We start from the raw sequence: 21588 nt of genomic DNA, 5'->3' as shown, positions 1-21588 counted from the left end.
ATTGACATCACGTGACCCCCTGCCCGCCACTTCTTTGTAACCGCCAATCGGCACCGGCCTGCCTCGCCACCTCTAATTTCCCGCAGACGCGTAATCTGGCCTCCTGTTGCTGCAGCAGTCGGACCGCTCGCTCCGCGTCCCTGGTCACTAGCGCTTTATCTTCCTCCCTCTAACGCCAAGCTCCACCAGTGTTATGTGTCACTGATTCTCTGATTGAAACGTTCTACACTACCATTCCCTGCAGGGTGGTAAGGTGTCGTGCGGCTTTTAGTTATACCATAGGTATCACAGAGTTGTTTCATTAATGCAGATTCGAAATTAGACCCACGGTCGGAGTGGAGTCAGCCTGGGCAACCGAACGGCTGTATCACATACTTCCACAAAGCCTTTACTGTAGTCTCTGCTGTTTGGTTTATTGTAGGGATAGCCCAAGCGAACCGTGTAAACAGATCAGTCACCACAAGTATGTTTTGATAAGTGTCAGTGGGCCGGCCTAAAGACAGAAAATCCATGCCTACAACCTCCAAAGGGTATGAGACTGAAATAGGGTGTAGTGGAGCCCTAGGTTCTACTCTCTCCTTCTGTAAACTACAGGGGACACAACCCAGATGAAACTGACGTACCTGCCCTTCCATGTTAACCCAGTAGAACCGCTGCCGTATCCGAGAGAGGGTTCGATCTACCCCCGCATGGGCAGCAGCCTCATGGATCTTCCGCCACACCTCATGGCATCTGGAACTAGGACACACAACATGATAACAAGTCTCCTGGGTATATTTGTCCAACACTTTACGGCACAGTATTCCGTCTTTAATAAAAAGTCTTTTTTGTTGCTGCAGGAGTCGTCGCACACCATGTGACAATGTCTGACGTTCTAACTTTGTGGGTGCGACCTGGGCTTCCAGAAGTTGCTTTACCATTTGAATATCCGGATCACGAGCATGTGCTTCTGCCCAGTCACTCCCCTCTACCTCACAGGTCAATTCAATGGCTGCTGAAGTGACTCCACGCTCTGATCCAGCCCCCTCCAGGTGCTCTGCTGGGACAGTGGGAAATCGAGAAAGGGCATCAGCATTAATATTGCTCTTACCCGAACGATACTTGATCTCGTAGTCGAAAGAGGCCAGCTGGGCAACCCAACGTTGTTCTACTGCGCCCAAGCGAGCAGTCTGTAAATGGGTCACAGGGTTATTATCAGTATACACAACGAATCGTGCACCAGTCAGATAGTCTTTAAACTTTTCGGTAACTGCCCTCTTAAGGGCTAACAGCGCCAACTTGAAGGAACTATAGTTGGCGTCATTCCGTTCCGTGTGGTGTAAGCTTCTGCTGGCGTACGCTATTACCCTTTCTTGGCCTTCTTGAACCTGGGCCAAAACAGCTCCCAGCCCACGACCACTGGCGTCAGTATACACAATAAAGGGAAGAGAGTAATCTGCGTATGCTAAAACAGGTGCTTGCGTTAAAGCTGCTTTGAGTGCCTCAAATGCTGTTTGACATTCTGGGGACCACTGCACTTTGCGACGGTCTGTTTTCTTGTTCACAGGGACCCCTGTCAATATTGCATTTAAAGGGCGTGCAAAGCCGGACACAAAATGTCTGTAGTAGCCAGCCAGGCCCAAAAAGGATCTGGCTTGTCTGATGGTTTCAGGGACCGGCCAATCCATCACTGCAGAAATCTTATCAGGGTCTGGTCTTACACCACACTTATCCACTACATGCCCCAGAAATTTCACCTCCTGTTGCAGGAACTTGCACTTGTTCGGCTGTAACTTCAACCCATGACGCCACAGCCTCTGAAACACTTCATCTAGATGCTGTAAATGAGACGAAAAGTCAGGTGAATAAATGATAATGTCATCTAAGTACACCAATAAAGACTCTGCAATCTGTCCACTCAAACAGTGCTGCATCAGCCGTTGAAATGTAGCAGGTGCATTGCACAGACCAAACGGCATCCGCTCGAACTCAAACAACCCGACTGGGGTAGTAAAAGCAGTCTTTTCTCTGTCCGTCGGGTCCATTTGGACCTGCCAGTATCCACTGGCTAAGTCCAGGGTGGAAAACCACTGCGCTCGAGTAAGGCTTGTCAATGTCTCTTCTATTCGTGGCAGGGGGAAAGCATCTTTATGCGTCACCGCATTCAATTTTCTGTAGTCCACACAGAACCTCCAGGTGCCATCTTTTTTTCTCACCAAAACAATGGGTGAAGCCCACGGGCTACAGCTTTCCCGGATAACTCCCTTTTCCATCATATCTGCCAAGAGACTCCTCATTTCTTTACACATTGCAGGGGGCAAAGGACGATACCTCTCTCTAATGGGAGCTGGATCACCTGTGGGGATACAATGATGCCCCGGGTCAGTCCTCCCAAAATCTTTGTCATCTTTAGAGAACACCTTCTCCCATTTAAGCAATAAAGCACGTAGCTCGCCCTGTTGCAGTTCAGACAGATCAGGTCTTTCAATCAGTTTACTCATCTCCTCAGGTAATCTCTCCTCCTCCGTGGGGGCGCCACTGTCGACCAGAGCCACCTCCACCACACCATCCGTCCCAAGGGACAGGCTCAGGTCCTGTGAGCCATGTACGTTGGCCTCATCCACGCTGGATAGCTTTCCCAGTTTCTGTTAGCGACCTATAAAAAGAGGATAGGGGTGCGGGTTACAAATCCTCACTGGCACTCTCCCGGCCCTTACCATGACAAGGGTTCTCGCCACCCCCACATCAGGGGTTTCAGGCAGTGCCTCCACCAGGGCACAATAATCCGTTCCTTGCGGACCCGTCTGAGCCCGGCCCCACACCATTATTTCACTCCTTGGGGGAACTTTAATTTTGCCTCGGCCAGCTAACCGTACATACCCCACCATTCCGTCCTCCACTGTACTTGCTTCTATCCGTCTGCATGTTGCGAAGGCAGTCCTCCAGGCCTGTTGATTCGTTAATTGCTGTGGGACAGGAGCAGTCTTTTCCGGCCACTTAAATACATTCCAACAGGCAGTCACAACATTCATACCAACAATCAGTGGGTGCGTGCAATGGTCATCTTTTACCACCACAGCCCCGCGTCCAGGAGCCTTAACACCTTCTATTTCCATGTCCAGGACAGCATAGGTGGTATAGGGAATTCCCAGACCATTGGCGGCTCTCAGCTTAAAGGCGGTTGGAGTTTTCTCAAGCCTAGCCTGGGAAAAATGCTCATTAAACAAACTCTCCTGTATCAAAGTCACTTGTGATCCTGTATCTAACAAGCCTTGAAGCTCCACCCCCTCGATCACTATCTTCACTGTTGGACACTGCCCAAGAAATGTTTCTGTGGCCCTTAATTCCTTAGGTGAACCAAAAGCCCCCGCCCCTCGGACCTCAGCAGCAGGGTCATCTAGTTTAAACTTGGCTGAGAAGACATGGAGGTCTGGCAAAACCTAGGTATATGTCCTGCTAGTTTACAACTCCGACAGATAGGCCGACCTTGTGCATCCCAGCTAGCATTTGATTGTCGCGATCTTCTCCTAAACTGAGGTGCAGGCGGAAGAGTAGCTACAGCTGGCTGAGTGGAGCCTCTAATTTCCCTTACTAGCTCTTGTGCCAATCCCTTCATTTGTGCCTTGACATCCTCCAGTATCTCCTGCTTTAACACCTGTCTCCAATCTTCTTTCTGTTCAACCTTAAAAGGAGCATGAGACTTATTTACAGACAGGCAGGTTACCTCAGACTGGGGCTGTACATGTTCTGAGTCTAGGAGCAGTGCCTCCTGGCGTATGGCAGCAAAATCTTGATCTGGGTTACGCCGCACATAGGCCTTCAGTGCCTGACTTACAGGGCCCTCCCGCAATCCTAGCAACAATTGATATCGCAGGGCTGCATCAGAGGGGACATTATCTGGATCATGCTTTTGCAACCTACAGTATAATTCTCTCAACCGCAAAATAAATGAAGATACGGTTTCACTTGGGTTCTGAGTGCAACTAAAAAACTGTGACCTAAGAACTGGGGTGGGGACACGATCACCATATAAAGAGTCTAAAAAAAGAAAAGTTTTTTGTACTTGGTCTCTTTCACTGGTTTCAAGAACACTGACCTGACGTTTAGCCTCACCTGCTAGCACTCCCAACACAATAGCAACTTTACTCACTTCAGGCAAATCCTGCGATCCCAGCAGCCCCCACATCTGCTCCTTCCACTCCTGATATTGCACATTCTGATCAGGTCCTTTAAATTTTGGCAGCCACGGGGCTCCGGGATATACATCATCTTTGCTATTCCCCTGACTAACCCAACTGCTCTTGACTCCGTATCCTATGTCAACAACGCCAATTATGTAACGGAGCGAAGGTGATGTTTTTTTTTTCACAGTTAGATTCACATTGCATTTCTCCTGGACAAGAAAACTGTCAAGGTTTTGAACTAGATGTCCCTTTTGAGGACTGGGTTAAATTTATTCCTGAAAAGGTTGAATACAATGACAAGTTTTCTCCTACCCAAAAACGGGAATACACAATTTTGAAGCCTGGCACTTGGACTCATATCATCAACGATCTTATATGGAAGAAGATCAAAAATTCAGTTCAGGTCAGTTCATTTTTATTTCAAACATTTCAAACATGTGCCTTCACAATCATTACAAAATATCATTCCATTATTTGTTTGAAAAGGAGTAGGCTGAAGTATTTACTTATTTGTCCCTACCCCCTCAAGTTTTACCTCTCATTCATTTAATTTTTTTTTGTCTTAAATTAAACAAACAACATATGAAACATATGAAGTAAAACAAAACATAACATACATAAATCAAAACAAGAAATTAGCAAGCCCCACCACAGTATAGTTTCTTTCATATGAAAAATACAGAATGTGTATATTTGCAGATAGACAAGTTATGGAAAAACAAACAAACAAACAAAAACAAAAAACAAAAACAAAAAAACAAAAAAGAACCACAACACCATTACCAGCAACATTACCGTCCTGGGTTAACCCCGTTTTCTTCATTCTTATACTTATTTAAAATTAGGTTTTTATATTTTACTTTAAACTGTTTTATGTTTTGACTGTCTTTTATTTCTTCTGTTAGACTGTTCCATAATTTAACTCCTGCAATTGAGATAGACATAGTTCTTAAAGTTGTTCTAGCACTTTGTATTTTTAAATTCCATCTCCCTCTTAAGTTATACCCACCTTCTCTTTCTATGAACAATTTACAGATTTCTTTGGGAAGCAGTTTATTTCTTACTTTATACATTATCTGCGCTGTTTTAAGCTTCACCAAGTCTTGGAATTTGATAGCTTGCATTTTGACAAAGAGTGCATTTGTATGGTCCCTGTACCCTACATTATTTATTAATCTAATGGCCCTTTTCTGTATTATAGTTATTGTTTGTGTGTTACTTTTGTATGCGTTTCCCCAGACCTCTACACAGTAGCTCATATATGGCAGTAGTAAAGCACAGTATAAAATGTGCAGTGCTTTCTGATCCAACATATGCTTTGCTTTCCCCAGGACGGCAATGCCCCGTGCCAATTTCCCCCGAACATAAGTAATGTGTGGCTTCCAACAGAGCTTGTGGTCAATGATCACCCCAAGAAATTTTATTTCATTTACTCTTTCTAAATATACATTGTCAACACATATTTCTACTTCGATGTTTTTCTTTGGGTTTCCAAACAACATAAATTTGGTTTTATCTAGATTCAATGATAATTTATTCATATCAAACCACTTCTTTAATATCGTTAATTCCTGTGTGATCATTTCCAAAACCTGTGGCAACTCCACACCTGAACACAGTATATTTGTGTCATCTGCAAATATTACAAACTTTAAAATCTCCGATACTCTGCAGATATCATTTAAGTACATAATAAACATTTTTGGACCCAATACTGAACCTTGAGGTACTCCACAAGCTATATCCATCAAATTAGATTTATATTCATTTATTTGTACATATTGTTGCCTATTCCCTACATAGCTTTTTAACCATTCCAAAACCAAAAATGCATGTACACTTGTGTTCCGAAGAGCAAAGTTCCATCCAGCTGTCACCAATAATTATCTGGACATTAGAGGCGACTGTAAGGAGTGTCATGGCCAGTTAGAAATGTCATGTGACAGACAGCCAGCAATTAATAGTCCAATGGTGCTCCAGTGTTTCATGAGAAATACAGATCTCTCCCTGCTGGCTACTCCAAGCGGTTCATGTCTGGAAACCTGCGTGAACAGATCGCTGAAGAGCTGTGTGAGGGCAGAATGGAACCAGCTGTATGGAGGTCAGCGAGGGCAGCAGATCTGATGGATGTTGGAGATCCTGAGCCAAGCCACCTTACAAATTTGGCCACTTTGCGAAAACCCAAATAAGACAAAAGACTTGGAATTAGGAGATAAAGACCCCATTGCATCTCTGCAATTGTTAAAATATAGTGTTCCTCACAGTGGTAGCATCCGAGATATTGGACTGGACAGGTTTTTCTGTCACTACTGGAGTCAAACTCAGATGCATGTTTACAAGACATTGTCAAAAAAATCTCCCCCAACTGTGTTTTGATGCAACCGTTGTGAAAAGACTGCTGAGACCAAATGGCAAATCTGGCCATATCTTCCAGATTTGGCATTCTAACAGAAAACAATTGCCCCAGTGTCCCAGTGGTGCAAATGCTGTCAGAGAAACATGATGTTAATGCCATCGCAAACTGGTTGACAGAATGGATTTGTGCAGGTGCACCTGTGCCAAAGGAAGCTGTGAGTGACTTTTCTCTGGCAATTCTGGGAGCTCTGGTCAAGGCTTTCACTCCTCATCCTGATCTGAAGTCCTACCTTAATGAATGCTTTCATGTCCTTCTTGGAACCCAGTCTGCCAAACTCCCCCCTTGTTTTATCAGGGTTGATGTTGCGCACTGCATCAAGATGATATGCCAGTGGGACTGCCTGAAGAAGAAAACACATCGTGTTAAAGATTTCTTTGTCAGGTCATTAGCAAAACTTCTTCAGCCTCAATGCTTGGACCATGCAAAACAGCTCCTACATGCTATCACTGTTGTGGCCCTCAGTGAGGCAGAAGGTGATGACAGTTCTGGAGCCCCTCTTCCTTCAGAAAGGTGCAAGAAATACTTGAAAGCCCAAATTGCTCAAGACTCCATCATCATTCCAGATGAACAGACAGAGGAAAGTGAGAGAGTGGATTCAGTTGATGAGATCCAGACTGACCTACGACAGTGGGTAACAGAAATATGTGAGGAGAGCAGGTCACCTGCTGCAGAAAACAGGGATAGAGATAATATTCACTTTCTCCCTGAGATCATTCCTCATATAATAAGACTGGCAAGTTACTTGCCACTCTGGACAGGAATAATGGTCCCTCTCTTCCAAAGCACCAGCATCACAGCAAGTTCAGCCACTGTTGAAGCTGAGTTCAAAAACATAAAACATGGCCTTTTCAAACATGAAAACTTGCCTGTTTGAGTCGATCGCTTCATTGCTCGTCATCTTTCTTTCATTGAGGGAAATATGCAGATTTGTTCTGTAAAAGAAAAGGTCAAAGATGAGGCAACAGTGGGATCACTGAAAGTCACAGATGCCAATTCAGGATCCATGACGACTCATAGTGCAGAAGACAAAATAAGAATGGATGCTCATCCGTTTGTGGGATCTGATGCTGCCACAAACATTCCCCAGGCTGATGAAGATGCAGTTGAGAACTGGAGGGGCCTAGCTGTTCCACCCAAAAAAAGGAAGAGGACTTCTTACCTCTCTTCATGTGCCGAATTGCTCCATGCAGATGAATCTTTTGGGGCCAAAAGAGTGAAGGTTATTATTAAAACCTAAAAATGGAAACCTTCATCAGCCTATTAGATTAGGGGAATCAATAATCTCTGTGCTCAATACCTGTGCATTTGATGCATTTCTCCTGCCATCTCTGTCCTCAAAGAGTCTGGTATGGCTCATCTTGGCACTGCTGTGGAAGCAGGACGTGGCCTACCTGAGTCTACCTGCCTCAGGCCACTCTCCAATCCATCTCTGTGTCCATCAGAAGTCCAAACAGAAGACATCAACACAGGAAATGAGCTCAAATTCAAATTCAAATTTTATTTGTCACACACACAACCATACACAGTATGACATGAGGTGAAATGCTTGTAGCTGTGCAATGCCCGACCATTAAATGACAGTAGTTTTACAGTACTTACAATTTACAGGTTATACAAAATTTACAGATTTAACTTAGAAATTTACAGTAAAAAAATGTGCAAATAGCAGAAAGAGATTATAAATTATAGGAAGTGTGCATGAAGAAAAACCAGAGTGCGTGTGGTGATGTAATGTGTGTGGGAGAGTCCAGTCTTATAGTGACGTGTGTGGGAGAGTCCAGTCCTACACCTGGTTCAGGGCTCGAATAGCCTGGGGGAAGAAGCTCCTCCTCATTCTCTCTGTTTTGGGCTTAAGGGAGCGGAAGCGCTTCCCAGACCTCAACAGTGAGAAGAGTCCATTGTTGGGATGGGAGAGGTCCATCATAATCTTCCTACCTTTGGTTTTGCACCGCTTGGTGTAGATGGACAGCAGGTCAGGGAGCTTTGATTGAATGATGCGTTCTGCCGAGCGCACCACCCTTTGCAGATCTCGTCTGTCCTGCTTGGTGCTGTTCCCAAACCAGGTGCAGATGTTTGCCGTCAGGACGCTCTCGATGGTGCAGGAGTAGAAGTTCTTGAGCACCTTCAGTGGCAGATGGAAGTCTCTAAGTCTTCTGAGGAAGAAGAGACGCTGACGGGCTTTCTTAACCAGGGTGTTGATGTGGCAGGACCATGACAGGTCCTGAGTGATGTGGACACCCAGGTATCGGAAACTGTCCACTCTCTCCACTGGCGTGCCACTGATGATGAGGGGTTTGTAATTCCTCGCCTGCTTTGTAGTGAAGTCCACGATCAGCTCCTTAGTCTTGCTGATGTTTAGGAGGAGGTTATTTTCCTGGCACCAGGTCTCCAGGTTCCTAATCTCCTCCAGGTAGGCCGTCTCGATGTTGTCGGAGATCAGGCCCACAACAGCAGTGTCGTCAGCAAACTTGACAATGGAGGTGGTGTCTGATGTGGCTACACAGTCATAAGTGTACAGTGAGTACAGCAGGGGGCTTAAAACACAGCCCTGAGGCACTCCAGTGCTGAGTGAGATGGAGGGGGAGACTTGTTTTCCCACCCTCACTGATTGGGGTCTGTCTGTGATGAAGTTGAGGATCCACTGACACAGTGATGAGCTGAGTCCTAGATCCTTCAACTTGGTGCTTAGAGGGAATTATTGTGTTGAATGCTGAACTGTAGTCCACGAACAGCATCCTAACATAATTCCCTCTGCCAGTGTCCAGGTGACTCAGGGATGTGTGGAGCAGGTGAGATATGGCATCGTCTGTGGAACGATTAGTCCGGTAAGCAAACTGAAGTGAGTCGATGGTAGCAGGAAGTGAAGAAGTGATGTGATCTCTCATCAGCCTTTCAAAACACTTCATCACAATTGAAGTCAGTGCTACTGGACGGTAGTCATTGTGGCAAGCAGGCTGTTGTTTCTTTGGAACAGGGACAATAATGGACCGTTTGAAGCACGTGGGAACCACAGCTTGGGCCAGGGAGAGGTTGAAGATCTCCGTGAACACCGGTGCTAGTTGATCAGCGCAGGCTCTAAGGACCCGGCCAGGGATTGCATCTGGTCCTGCTGCCTTCCTGGTGTTCACCCTCCTGAAGGTGTTCCTCACGGCATGCTCTGTGATGATGAATGCATTGTCTTCACTGGTGCACTCAGAGCACGTGCAGCGCCGTTTGTTGTTTTAATTGCTGCGGCGTCGAAGCGAGCGTAAAACTTGTTCAGCTCATCATCCAGTGAAGAGTCGGGATTCATCATTGAAGAAGCTGGTCGTTTATAGTCCGTTATTGTCCGCAGTCCTTTCGACAGGCTCCTGGAGTCGCACTATGAGCTGTGACTCTAGTTTTCCCCGTATCTCCACTTGGCCTTTCTGACCGCGCTGCGCACGTTGTAAGACGCAGCCTTGTATAGGTCCATATTACCGGAAACGAGCCCTTCATTGTAGGCAGCGGTGCGTGATCTCAGAGCGTCGCGGATGTTTTTATTCACCCACGGCTTCTGGTTGGGAAACGTTCGGATGATAGTTCTTTCTGCTGTGTCGTCCGCTAGTTTCCCGATAAATCCCACAACCGCTTCCGTAAACATGTTGATGTCATCAGAGCTGCGCCGAAACATGTCACAGTCTGCGTCATCCAGTGCGTCCTGCAGCGCGGCCACCGATTGGTCCGTCCAGCGAGCGACCTCCCTCCTGATTGGTGGTTGCTGCTTTAGCCTTTGTTTGTAAGCAGGCATGAGGAGGATGGCGGCATGGTCCTATTTTCCAAATGCCGGCAGGGGCTGAGCCTTGTAACAGTTCTTGAACGGGGTGTAGCAGTGGTCTAATGTCCTCGTGCCCCGGGTGGGGCAGTTGATGTGCTGGTGAAGGTTGTGAAATGTCCGTTTGAGATTCACTCTGTTAAAATCTTCCATAACAATGAGTGCGGCAGCTTGGTGAAGTGTTTGTTGATGTGTGAGAGCCTCATGTAGCTCACATAAGGCAGTGTCCGAGTCCGCGTGGGGCGGAATGTAAACAGTGCAGGCAACGACCGCAGTGAATTCCCGAGGGAGATAGAAAGGGCGACACTTAACGATCAAAAGTTCCAGATTGGGCGAGCAAGAGCGTGTGAGTGGGGAGATGTTTGTGCTGTTGCACCATCTGTTGTTCACCATCAAACACACTCCACCACCTCTTTTCTTCCCCGACTCCATTGTCCTGTCCATGCGGTAAACCGAAAAGAACCCCGCCGGCTGCACGGCGTGGTCTGGTATCGCTGGGCTCAGCCAAGTCTCGGTGAAGCAGAGGAGGTTGCAGTCCCGAATGTCTCTCTGGAACTTACACTCAACAAAAATATAAACGCAACACCTTTGTTACTGCTCCCATTCCCCATGGGATGGACGTAGAGACCTAAAATTCATTCCAGATACACAATATAACCATCCCTCCCAAACAGTGGTCACAAATCAGTCCAAATGTGTGGTAGTGGGCACATCTGCTATATTGAGATAATCCATCCCACCTCATCAGGATGCTGATCTGACATCATGAGTAGTGCACAGGTGTACCTCAGACTGCCCACAACAAAAGGCCACCCTGGAATGTGCAGTTTTTTGTGCTATTGGGGGTCTGGGGACCCAGAACAGTATCTGGTGTGACCACCATTTGCCTCATGCAGTGCAACACATCGTCGCATGGAGTCTATCAGATTGTCAATTGTGGCCTGTGGAATGTTGGTCCACTCCACTTCAATGGCTGTGCGAGGTTGTTGGATATCCGTGGGAACTGGTACACGCTGTCGTATACGCCGGTCAAGCACATCCCGAACATGCTCAATGGGTGACATGTCCGGTGAGTATGCTGGCCATGCAAGAACTGGGACATTCTCAGCTGCCATCTGCCCTGAACAATGTGAACCATGATTCATCCGTGAAGCGCACACCTCTCCAACGTGCCAGACGCCATCGAATGTGAGCATTTGCCCACACAAGTCTGTTACGGCGACGAGCTGGAGTCAGGTCAAGACCCCGATGAGGACGACGGGCATGCAGTTGAGCGTCCCTGAGACGGTTTCTGACAGTTTTTGCAGAAATTGTTTGGTTGTGCAAACCAATTGTTCCAGCAGCTGTCTGGGTGGCTGGTCTCAGACGATCTTGGAGGTGAACCTGCTGGATGTGGAGGTCCTGGGCTGGTGTGGTTACACGAGGTCTGCGGTTGTGAGGCCGGTTGGATGTGCTGCCATATTCTCTGAAACGCCTGTGGAGACGGCTTATGATTGAGAAATGAACATTCAATGCACGGGCGACAGATCTGGTTGACATTCCTGCTGTCAGCATGCCAATTGCACGCTCCCTCATTGCTTGTGGCATCTGTGGCATTTTGCTGTGAACCAAAACTGCACATTCCAGGGTGGCCTTTTGTTGTGGGCAGTCTGAGGTACACCTGTGCATGTGACAAAGTGGCTAGGACAGAATTCATTTGCCATTTGTCACTTGCGTATATTGTTATTCTGTGTTCTGTTATTTTACAGTCAGCCATAATGCTTTAATTTAGACAGTGCTGGTGTAACTTCTCTTAACACACAATATCCCGGGTTTTGTTTGTGGTAGCAGTAGTTACATTCTTTACATCCATGCATGTGTTTTAAAGCAAACACTACTAACCATCAGATCATCTGAATTTTCTTCTGTTTACAGGCACATGTCTAGTAAATTATGTTTCTTTATGTTGCTTTGGTTATACTTACCATGGTGTCCATGTTGTGCATTCAGGTCCTGTATGTGAGACGGGTGTATGGGAAGGGCCGCCCACTACTTCCTGTTTATATAGGGTCATGAGGTCAATGATTGGATCACTGGGTGTAACCAAATGGAGGGTTTTCATTTTGTATAGTATTGTTTGTTTTCTTTAAAGTAGCCTTTTGAGTTATATTGTATGCAGTGTTTTACTTTACAAACCATTTAGTTGAGTAAATGAGTTTGTCAGTTTCATGCATGACTTTATTCCTGTTCTTTGTTTAGAATTGTATTATTTGGTTTGACCTATTTTGTTCAATGGTAGGGACTAACGAGGTCAGGTGTGGGCAAAGTCTTGTATAAAGCCAGTGGGATTTTTGCATGCCTGATTGATTGTTTTATGGTAAAAGGGAGATGCTAGCAATAAAGTATGCTTAAAAAGAACTTCAATTGTCTGCTAATGCTATTTACTTATCACCTTCCTTGCTGCTTAAGTTATGCTACATCACAGTGCACTACTCATGATGTCAGATCAGCATCCTGATGTGGCACACCTGTGAGGTGGGATGGATTATCTCAATATGGCAGATGTGCCCACTACCACACATTTGGACTGATTTGTGACCACTGTTTGGGAGGGATGGTTATATTGTGTATCTGGAATGAATTTTAGGTCTCTACGTCCATCCCATGGGGAATGGGAGCAGTAACAAAGGTGTTGCGTTTATATTTTTGTTGAGTGTAGTAAGGTATCCTTGTCAAATAGGTCTGCAACTTTACACAGGCCTCTGTCGGCCCACATTTTAAAGCCCAAATCTTTCCAACCGGGTTTAAAGGCCCTATTGCCCCAGATAGATGAGAATTGGGATAGTGCTGGCATTTCATTTTTAAATTTGAGTGCGTCGAACCACACACGAATGGTATTTTTAACAAAGAGGTTTGATGTATCTTTCATCAGATCTTTATACTTTGCAGAGTACAAGTACATGCTGAGTGGTAAGGGGGTAAATTTACCCAGGGTAGGGTTGTTGTTGAAAACCAGCATGAGGCCGCGGAGAGCTGGGCAGCCCAGTAGTACCATTTGAGGTTTGGAACACAAAGACCTCCCCTATCATACGGAAGATATAGTAACGAAAGACGCAGTCTGGCTTGTCTGTTATTCCAAATGAATTTAATGAATATTGTTTTTGCCTTTGTGAAGAAGTCATCTGGAGGGCTGAGAGGAATGACTTGGAAGAGATATAGAAATTTTGGAAGGACGTTCATTTTGAGAATATTTACTTGTCCAATCAATGAGATTGGCAACATAGACCATCGATTGATTAAGTCAACAACAGAGTTGATAATAGGAGAGTAATTTGCTTGTACCAAATCGTTAATTTTTGGAGTGATTTTTATACCTAGATAGGTAAGACTGTCTCTGGCAATTTGGAACATTGTTTGAATAGGTGGTTTAGTTCTTTCAGAATGATTAAAGAAGAGGATGGCCGATTTGGATTCATTAATTTTATAACCGAAGATCTTGCCAAAGGAGTTAATTGTTTTAAGTAGCTGGGGAATTGAGCTCTTTAGCTTAGATAGCATTAAGATAATATCATCCGCGAATAATCCAATTTTTGACTCAATATTATTTGTTCTAATACCAGAGATATTTTGATTGTTCCTTATCACAATAGCCAATGGTTCTATTGCTAGGACGAAGAGCAGAGGCGAAAGGGGACAGCCTTGACGTGTACCTCTACCTAGATAGAATGGTCTAGATATGATGTTGTTAGTTCTAACTGAGGCTATAGGTTTATTATATAATATTTTGACCCAGGTCATGAAGTAACTGCCAAAGCCGAATTGAGACAGTGCCTTATAGAGATAGTTATGTTCGATCCTATCAAAAGCTTTTTCTGCGTCTAAGGAAAGCAAAGCCATGTCTAGTTGTTCTGAGTTTGAGTATAGTACATTCAGTACTCTGCGGATACCATGCTGCGTTTGTCGGCCTTTTACAAAACCATTCTGGTCAGTATCAACGAGAAGATGAAGGTACCGTTCAAGTCTGTTTGCCAGTACTTTGCTTATTATCTTGGCATCAGAGTTTATTAATGAGATTGGTCTATAAGATTCACATTTTGTAGGCGGTTTCCCAGGCTTAGGGAATACCGTTATGAGTGCATTACGCAAGGAAGGGGAAAGCTCTTTTAGGTCATAACTTTCCACCAGCATGTCGTACAAAGGGGATATTAATTTGTCTTTAAATATTTTGAAAAGGTCTAGTGGAATTCCATCTGGGCCGGGAGTTTTTCCCATTTTTAATTTATCAATTGCGATCGACAGTTCATTCATAGATAACTGAGAGTCTAATTCACATCGAGCTTCTTCAAGGAGTGAAGGGGTATTTATTGAGTCAAAGAAGGATTCTAGTGATTCTCGAGTCGTATCTCCTGTTGAGGTATATAGTTGTGAGTAATAGAGTTCAAAGAGTTCATTTATTCTATGAGGATCTGTGGTGTTTTCGTCTGCAGTTCTAATTTCATTTATTGTTTGTTCGTTCAGTAGCGTTTTTATGCACCATGCTAAAAGTTTTCCTGCCTTCTCCCCCTGATCATAGTAGGTCTGTCTCAGTCTAAATAGTCCTGCTGAGGCTTTCTCAGTAGTTAATTTATCATATTTTGCTTTTAATCTTAAAAGTTTTTGTTGGTTTTCTTTAGAGTCATTCAGGTTTATCTCAAGTTCCATTTCTTTTATTTGATCTTTGAGGTCCAACATCTCAGTATAATTTTTATTTGCTTTGCTTTTGGTGTAGCTTATCATCTGCCCACGAATAAACACCTTAAAGGCTTCCCATCTTACTGAGGCTGTGGTTTCGGATTTATTAAAGTAAAAATAGTCATCAATATTTTTACCTACATATTCCAAAAAATTTTGATTGTGCAGCCAGTGTGGTTTTAAACGCCAAATAGGGTTACGTCTAAAAGCTGTTGTAACTGAAAAGTTAAGCCTAGTTAATGAGTGGTCAGATATAAGCACACTTTTATATGAACAGCTGTTAATTCTGGAAATAAGAAAGTTTGAAATCAGAAAATAATCTATGCGACTGCGGCTATTATGACTGGCTGAGTAGCAAGAGTATTCTCTCCCTGTTGGATTTCTTAATCTCCATATATCTTTAAGATTCAATTCAGACATAAAGTATTGTATGGCTTGTCTAGATTTTGGGTGGGAGGAGTCTAAACCTGATGATCTATCAAGCCTAGGCTCTAGGGTACAATTAAAGTCCCCCCCAATAATTATCTCACCGTGGAGGGCTGCAATAGAGAGGAATAGATTATTATAAAAGCTGGGGTCGTCAATATTGGGGCCATATACATTAACTAATATTAAATCTTGGTTGAGTACGGAGCATTGTAGAATAATGAATCTCCCTGCAGGGTCCAAGATGGTTTTTTTAATACACATGGGCACTGATTTATGAATGAGTGTTGCCACTCCTCTAGCATATGTTGAGAAGTGGCTAGAGAAAACCTGACCTGGCCATCTCCTCCATATCCGGTCAGTTTCACTCGCGAGTAAGTGTGTTTCTTGAATAAAAACTATCTTTGGGTGATATTGTTTTATTCTATCCATTACTCTTTTCAGTTTAATATATTTCCTAAGGCCTCTTACATTCCAGGAAATTAGTTCAATATTTGAATAACTACTCATACAGTTTGTGCCCTTAGTGACCTGGGTTTGACTACATCTCGTCTCTCTTGTCGAAGCTCACAAATTCTTATTTCAAGAGCACTATACTTTAAAAACAATCTCTTATAAACAAAAAAACAACAGCAAAAAAAAGAAAAAACAACCCAGAGACCTCCCGTGGGTGTAGGTCTCAAAACTTTCCCCCCCAAAGTCATTGCGGCTTGGGTATGCATCAGATCCATGTAAAGGAGCTGATGAAGCGTCCTCATGATTGAAGCTTCAAACTTAGGTCCGACCTTATTAACTAAAGAAGTGGCCACACAATGTAAATGAATGAAAACATTTAAACATATGTGGCGAGACGAGGATGGGATATAAAGTAAATACTCTTTGCAGTTTTAAAAAGACAACGCCACCCTGGGAATTTCACCCAGAGAATACTGAAAGTAACACTAAATCACCAGAAAGGCACTTAGGTTCGCTATACTCAGTCCAGAGACGAGGTTCAATGATCAACAAATTCACAATTTATTAATAATTATTTAAAACACCATATAAAAGCACAATCATAAATATTCAAGTACAAATATGCTTAAAAAGGTATTCAGAGCTGAGGCTTACCAGTGGAGGGGCAGGGATGCCACACACAAACTAAAGAAAGAAAACACACCCAAAACACAAGTGCAGCACACTATCACACACACTCACACTAATAAACTAAACAAGGCAGGTGTGTACACTCAAGGGATCCCACCACCAAGGCACCCTAGTCTCCTCCACGTCGGCACTCCGCATCTGAATAAAAAGAAACAAAGAAAATGTTAATATATTACAACAAACTAATGTGTAGCACCGGGGGATAACCCAACTGCAGGACCACACTGGTGATCTACAGCTAGAAAAAGGGCCTCCCACCAGTGGTGTAACAAAAATCCAAACTACAAATCAAAAGCAATAAAGCAACATACAATCTGGATAAAACGCTAAAATCTGGAGCAAACGGAATCGCCGTACTGCTCCAACTTGCCGTCACACAACGACAAGTTAACAGTCAATCAATATGCACGCCAGCTGACTCCGATAACCGGCATGCATATGGCCGTTGTCCATGCCGACGTCCACTGTAAAAGCTGACAGCAGCAGGGAAAGAAATCTCACAACGGGAACAGACGATAAAAGCACAGCAAGGCAAAACAGCAGCACTTCAGTTCGTGTAGCTTGGCGCAAAACTACGGCCCACACTTCCTGCGAAACATAATAAATAATTACTATAAAAGAACAATAGAAGGCAGAGAGCGTGACAAAAGTTGATTACGTACCAAATAAGCTGTGTCATAGAACGTAAGCAGAATAGCTCAGAGGAGGCTTCTATAGCTACGACCAGCCGCGATGGAGACTTCAGAGGAGTAACCCACAAACGATCTCTACCACACCGAGGAAGTCAGGTGACCAAAAAGGAGATCACAGGCAAGCGATGCAGAGACACTCAAATGGCCACTATTTATACCAGCGCCCCCTAATGGGCCAGGCTGAAAGTGGGTTGGACCGAGGGATAACATTCATCCTGCCACATTCTACCCCTCCTTCTTGCATCGTCGCCCCGACGATGAATTACAAAGACACCCAGATTAGTCCCAAGGCCTAAAAAATGCAGAGACAGCATGTACCCTAGGCTCAGAAATAGAGTTAGCAGCCCCTTGTGCCACCTCCCCTGTTGGTCTTGGGAGACGATGGATGTTTGAATGCTGGCCAGCTGTGGACCGGGTTGTTTTTCGCACCACCACATTTCTTGTATCAGAACTCGTAGAGGGAGCAGGAAGAGAGCTAGATGGAACTGGTGCTACACTCGGAGTAACCGTAGAAGTGGCTGGGACATCGAAAGTTCGGTCTTCTGGTGGGAGCAACAACTCAGGACTACTTTGAATCACTGCCACTGGGCTGTAAGATGGTGAAACATTTACTTGAGCTCCTATGCTCAGGAATAACAGGTCACTGTCACTTGATGAGTCATGTCCTGGTTCTGGGGAGGATCTTTCTGGGCCATGTGGGCTACTGCTTGGAGCAGGCCCTTCTGATGGTGTAGCTGCCGTTACCACAGCCTTCAACAAGGTACGATGAACATGCTTCACACTGCTGGGATCATCTGCAGGTGCAATGGTATATACTGGCCCACCTCCTTTAGGTGCCTTCAGGATTCTATATACCACGGGTTTCCATCGATCTTGGATTTTACATCTCCCTCTTCCACTTAAATCGCGCAGGAACACCAACTGGCCGTCGTTCAATGGTACCTCTTTCACCTTTTTATCGTGGTGCCTCTTTCTGCGGTCGGCAGCCAATTGCAATCGTTCCTTGGCTCCTTCATGTACAACCTGTAGCCGGGCTTGATGCTCCTGAATCCACTCGTGCACATCTCCACTGATGGGGTCCGGTACTCTGCCCAACAGAAAGTCCACTGGCAACCTGGGTTCTTGCCCAAACATCAATAAGAATGGGGTTTCCCCAGTAGCCTGATGGGGAGTGGTATTATAACAGTAGAGTAACTGGGGCAAACATACATTCCAGTCTCTTTTTCTGGATACTGGCAGGGTCCGCAACAAATTGTGCAAAGTCCTATTAAAACGTTCACACTGACCATTTCCAGCCGGATGATAAGGAGTGGTGTGGGACTTCTCGATACCATAAAACCTGCAGAGCTGCTGGATCAGGGAGCTTTCAAAGTTACGACCCTGATCGGAATGGATACGCGCTGGTACACCAAACTTCGAAAACCACTCAGTCACGAGAACCTGGGCCACTGTAGCAGCACATTGGTCACGAGTGGGGACAGCCAATGTATACTTGCTGAAAACATCAGTCATCACCAAAACGTTCTCCAGCCCATTCCGGGAAGGTTCGAGCAAGGTGTAATCAATGGCCAAGATTTCATTTGGTCGAGAAGCCAACAGATGTCCCATGAAACTTTGAGCTGCTGGTTGGGTGTCTTTTGCAATTTGGCAACGTTCACATCTCTGACACCAACGAGCTACCTCAGCAAACATACCTGGCCAGTAGCACCGTGAGCGGAGAAGCGCTAGGGTCCTTTCCACCCCTTGATGGCCATGGTCCTGATGAACATGAGTCAACACCTGCTCAATCAGTGCACTAGGCAGCAAAAGCTGAAGTACCACCTCGGCACCGTCAGGGCGGTGAACCTGACGATACAGAACTCCTTCCCTTTCAATCAGACGATCCCATTGTCGTAGCAGCACCAGAGCAGGTGGAGCAAGCTGCTGCCGCTCCTCAAAGCTGGGTTGCTGCTTCCGTCTCCAGAACACCAAGATCTCTTTTATCACTGGGTCGACCTGTTGGAGGGTATGAAGATCAGGAGTAGTGAGATGGGGCAAAACTGTAATGGCAGCTTGTGATACCTCAGCTGGTCCCAGCCGCAAGGCTTGTTGAAGAGGTCCAGGCAAGGCTGTACCAGGGACCATGGCTTTAATCTCCTGAGGATCAGGTGGATGCTGGCGAGATAAAGCGTCTGCATTCTTATTACTCCTTCCTGACCTGTACTTTAAGTCAAAGTCAAACGAAGCGAGCTGAGCTGCCCAGCGCTGTTCAGTAGCCCCAAGTTTAGCAGAAGGCAAGCGACTAAGAGGATTGTTGTCGGTGTAAACAATACACTTATGGCCCAACAAGTACTCTCTAAATTTCTCAGTCATGGCCCACTTAAGTGCCAAAAACTCCAGCTTCATTGAGCTATAATTTAGCATATTGCGCTCAGGGGGCCTCAAACCCCGACTGGCATAGGCTATTGGCCTCACCTTACCTCCCTGCTCCTGGGAAAGCACTGCCCCTAGGCCGGCATGGCTGGCATCCACTTCTAAAATAAAAGGCAAAGAGAAATCTGCATAAGCCAGCACTGGTGCTGTCGTCAGCTTAGTCTTTAATGCCTCAAAACTTTGAGCACACTCTGCAGTCCAGTTCTCCGCTACACCATGCTCTGACTTCTTCTTTGATTTTCTGCCTCCCCACTCTGCCACCAGTCTATGCAGAGGTGCCGCCAACTTGGCAAAACCCTCTACAAAACGGCGATAATAGCTGGCAAACCCAAGAAAGTAGCATAGTTCCGAGACAGTCTTAGGGGGCTGCCAGTTAGCCACCACTTCCACCTTGCTAGGGTCCGTGGAAACACCTTGATCGGAGATGACATGGCCTAAGTAGCGAACCTCCCGCTGGAAAAAGGCACATTTGGCAAGCTTTGCTTTTAAACCTTCCTGCTGAAGCCGACCTAGCACCACATCCAGCCGCTCCAGATGTTGCGATACTGTTGATGAAAAGATTACAATGTCATCAAGATAGAGAAGCAGAGACTGGCACTGTTGATCACCGAAAAGGCGTTGCATTAGTCTCTGGAAGGTGCTAGGGGCATTACAGAGCCCAAATGGCATTCGGTTCCACTCAAATAGGCCGAAAGGGGTACAAAAGGCAGTCTTAGGCCTATCCTCTTCTGTAACTGGGACTTGATTATAGCCACTTGCTAAATCCATGGTGGAAAACCAATGGGCACCAGTCAGCGCATCTAAAGATTCTTCAATGCGCGGCAGGGGGAATGCATCTTTCCTTGTCTTGTTGTTCAATTGCCGATAATCAACACACATGCGCGGGCTGCCATCCTTCTTCTTAACGAGCACAATGGGAGAAGCATAGGGGCTGCTACTCTCTCTAATCACCTTGGCCCCTAACAACTGGTTAATATGCTCTTTCACAACCTCGTACTCTGAAGGGGGGATGCGCCTGTAACGCTGCCGCACGGGGATATCGTCTAAGAGTGGAATGTCATGGGAGATCAAGTTAGTGCAACCCAAATCAGTATCATGAGCAGAAAAGACAGAGCTGTATTTCTTAAGGAGAGACATCACCTGTCCCTGTTCCTCTGCTGACAGTTTAGACAAATCAATCCCTTCCATCTGATCCTGCACAGTAGGGGTGGCGGTGTGAGATGCCATTGTGGCTACGTTAGGGGGTATTTCTGTCACACCAGCGGGCAAACTGACCACATGAACATCTTCCAGGGTCCCTATAACGGTCCTGGGGTGAAGCAAGACCGCCGTGGTCCCTACATTAACAACTGGTATGTATGCAGTACCTCTAACCACTCGAACCAATGCAGGGGATGCTAAAAGTCCAGCAGGCAAGTTAACATCATTAGGTTCAAATAACACGGTGGCACCTGAATATTGCTCCGAACAGGTGGCGGCCACTACTTTCATTACGCCACCCGGAATGCAACATGCTCGCTTACCCCTCACCCTCACATGGCCAGACAAATCCAGTGGGGCTCTTATACTAACGTCATGGCACTCTTGCAGCGCCTGCACAAGGGGTTTAGGGGCCTCTGTGACAAAGCCCAAACTAAACAATGCTTCACCGTGTTACCCAAAAAGCTCGTGGTAACACTTCCGAATGACATTCATCCCCAATACACCCGGAACCGTGGAAGGTCCTGCACCTGGAGGATCTTTAACGATCAACACGCCACACTGTGGAAGAAACTTGTCACCGAGCTCTACACTTAGCTCGATATAGCCAAGGTAAGGAATGGACAACCC

The 21588-nt window shown here is 45.5% G+C and overlaps 1 protein-coding gene across 1 annotated transcript; it reads right to left on the bottom strand.

Annotated features, from left to right (window-relative positions):
- Positions 1-223: 223 nt before the first annotated feature.
- On the bottom strand, positions 224-20985 carry LOC143418699 (uncharacterized). The gene is made up of 9 exons (XM_076884415.1): positions 17959-20985; positions 4093-4180; positions 3704-3831; positions 3572-3661; positions 3014-3182; positions 2860-2945; positions 880-2624; positions 624-732; positions 224-238 (listed from the first exon to the last, which is right to left on the bottom strand). Exons 1-9 carry the CDS (start codon positions 20983-20985, stop codon positions 224-226), a joined length of 5457 nt encoding a protein of 1818 aa, XP_076740530.1.
- Between the last annotated feature and the right edge of the window lie 603 nt (positions 20986-21588).

Source organism: Maylandia zebra, linkage group LG5 (assembly GCF_041146795.1).
Source record: "Maylandia zebra isolate NMK-2024a linkage group LG5, Mzebra_GT3a, whole genome shotgun sequence".
Classification (NCBI taxonomy): Eukaryota; Metazoa; Chordata; class Actinopteri; order Cichliformes; family Cichlidae; genus Maylandia; species Maylandia zebra.
The sequence above is the reverse complement of the archived record's forward strand: the minus strand, read 5'-3'. Positions and strand labels throughout refer to the sequence as shown.

Bases quoted from the DNA above. Each gene is read 5' to 3' on its own strand.
- LOC143418699 (XM_076884415.1), bottom strand. From the start codon at position 20,985: ATGGCATCTCACACCGCCACCCCTACTGTGCAGGATCAGATGGAAGGG. The intron at 3,832-4,092 runs GTGAGGCTAAAC...AATTGTTGCTAG, and splicing joins TGTGTTGGGAGTGCTAGCAG to GATTGCGGGAGGGCCCTGTA. The intron at 733-879 runs GTTAGAACGTCA...TCCTAGTTCCAG, and splicing joins GCCCAGGTCGCACCCACAAA to ATGCCATGAGGTGTGGCGGA.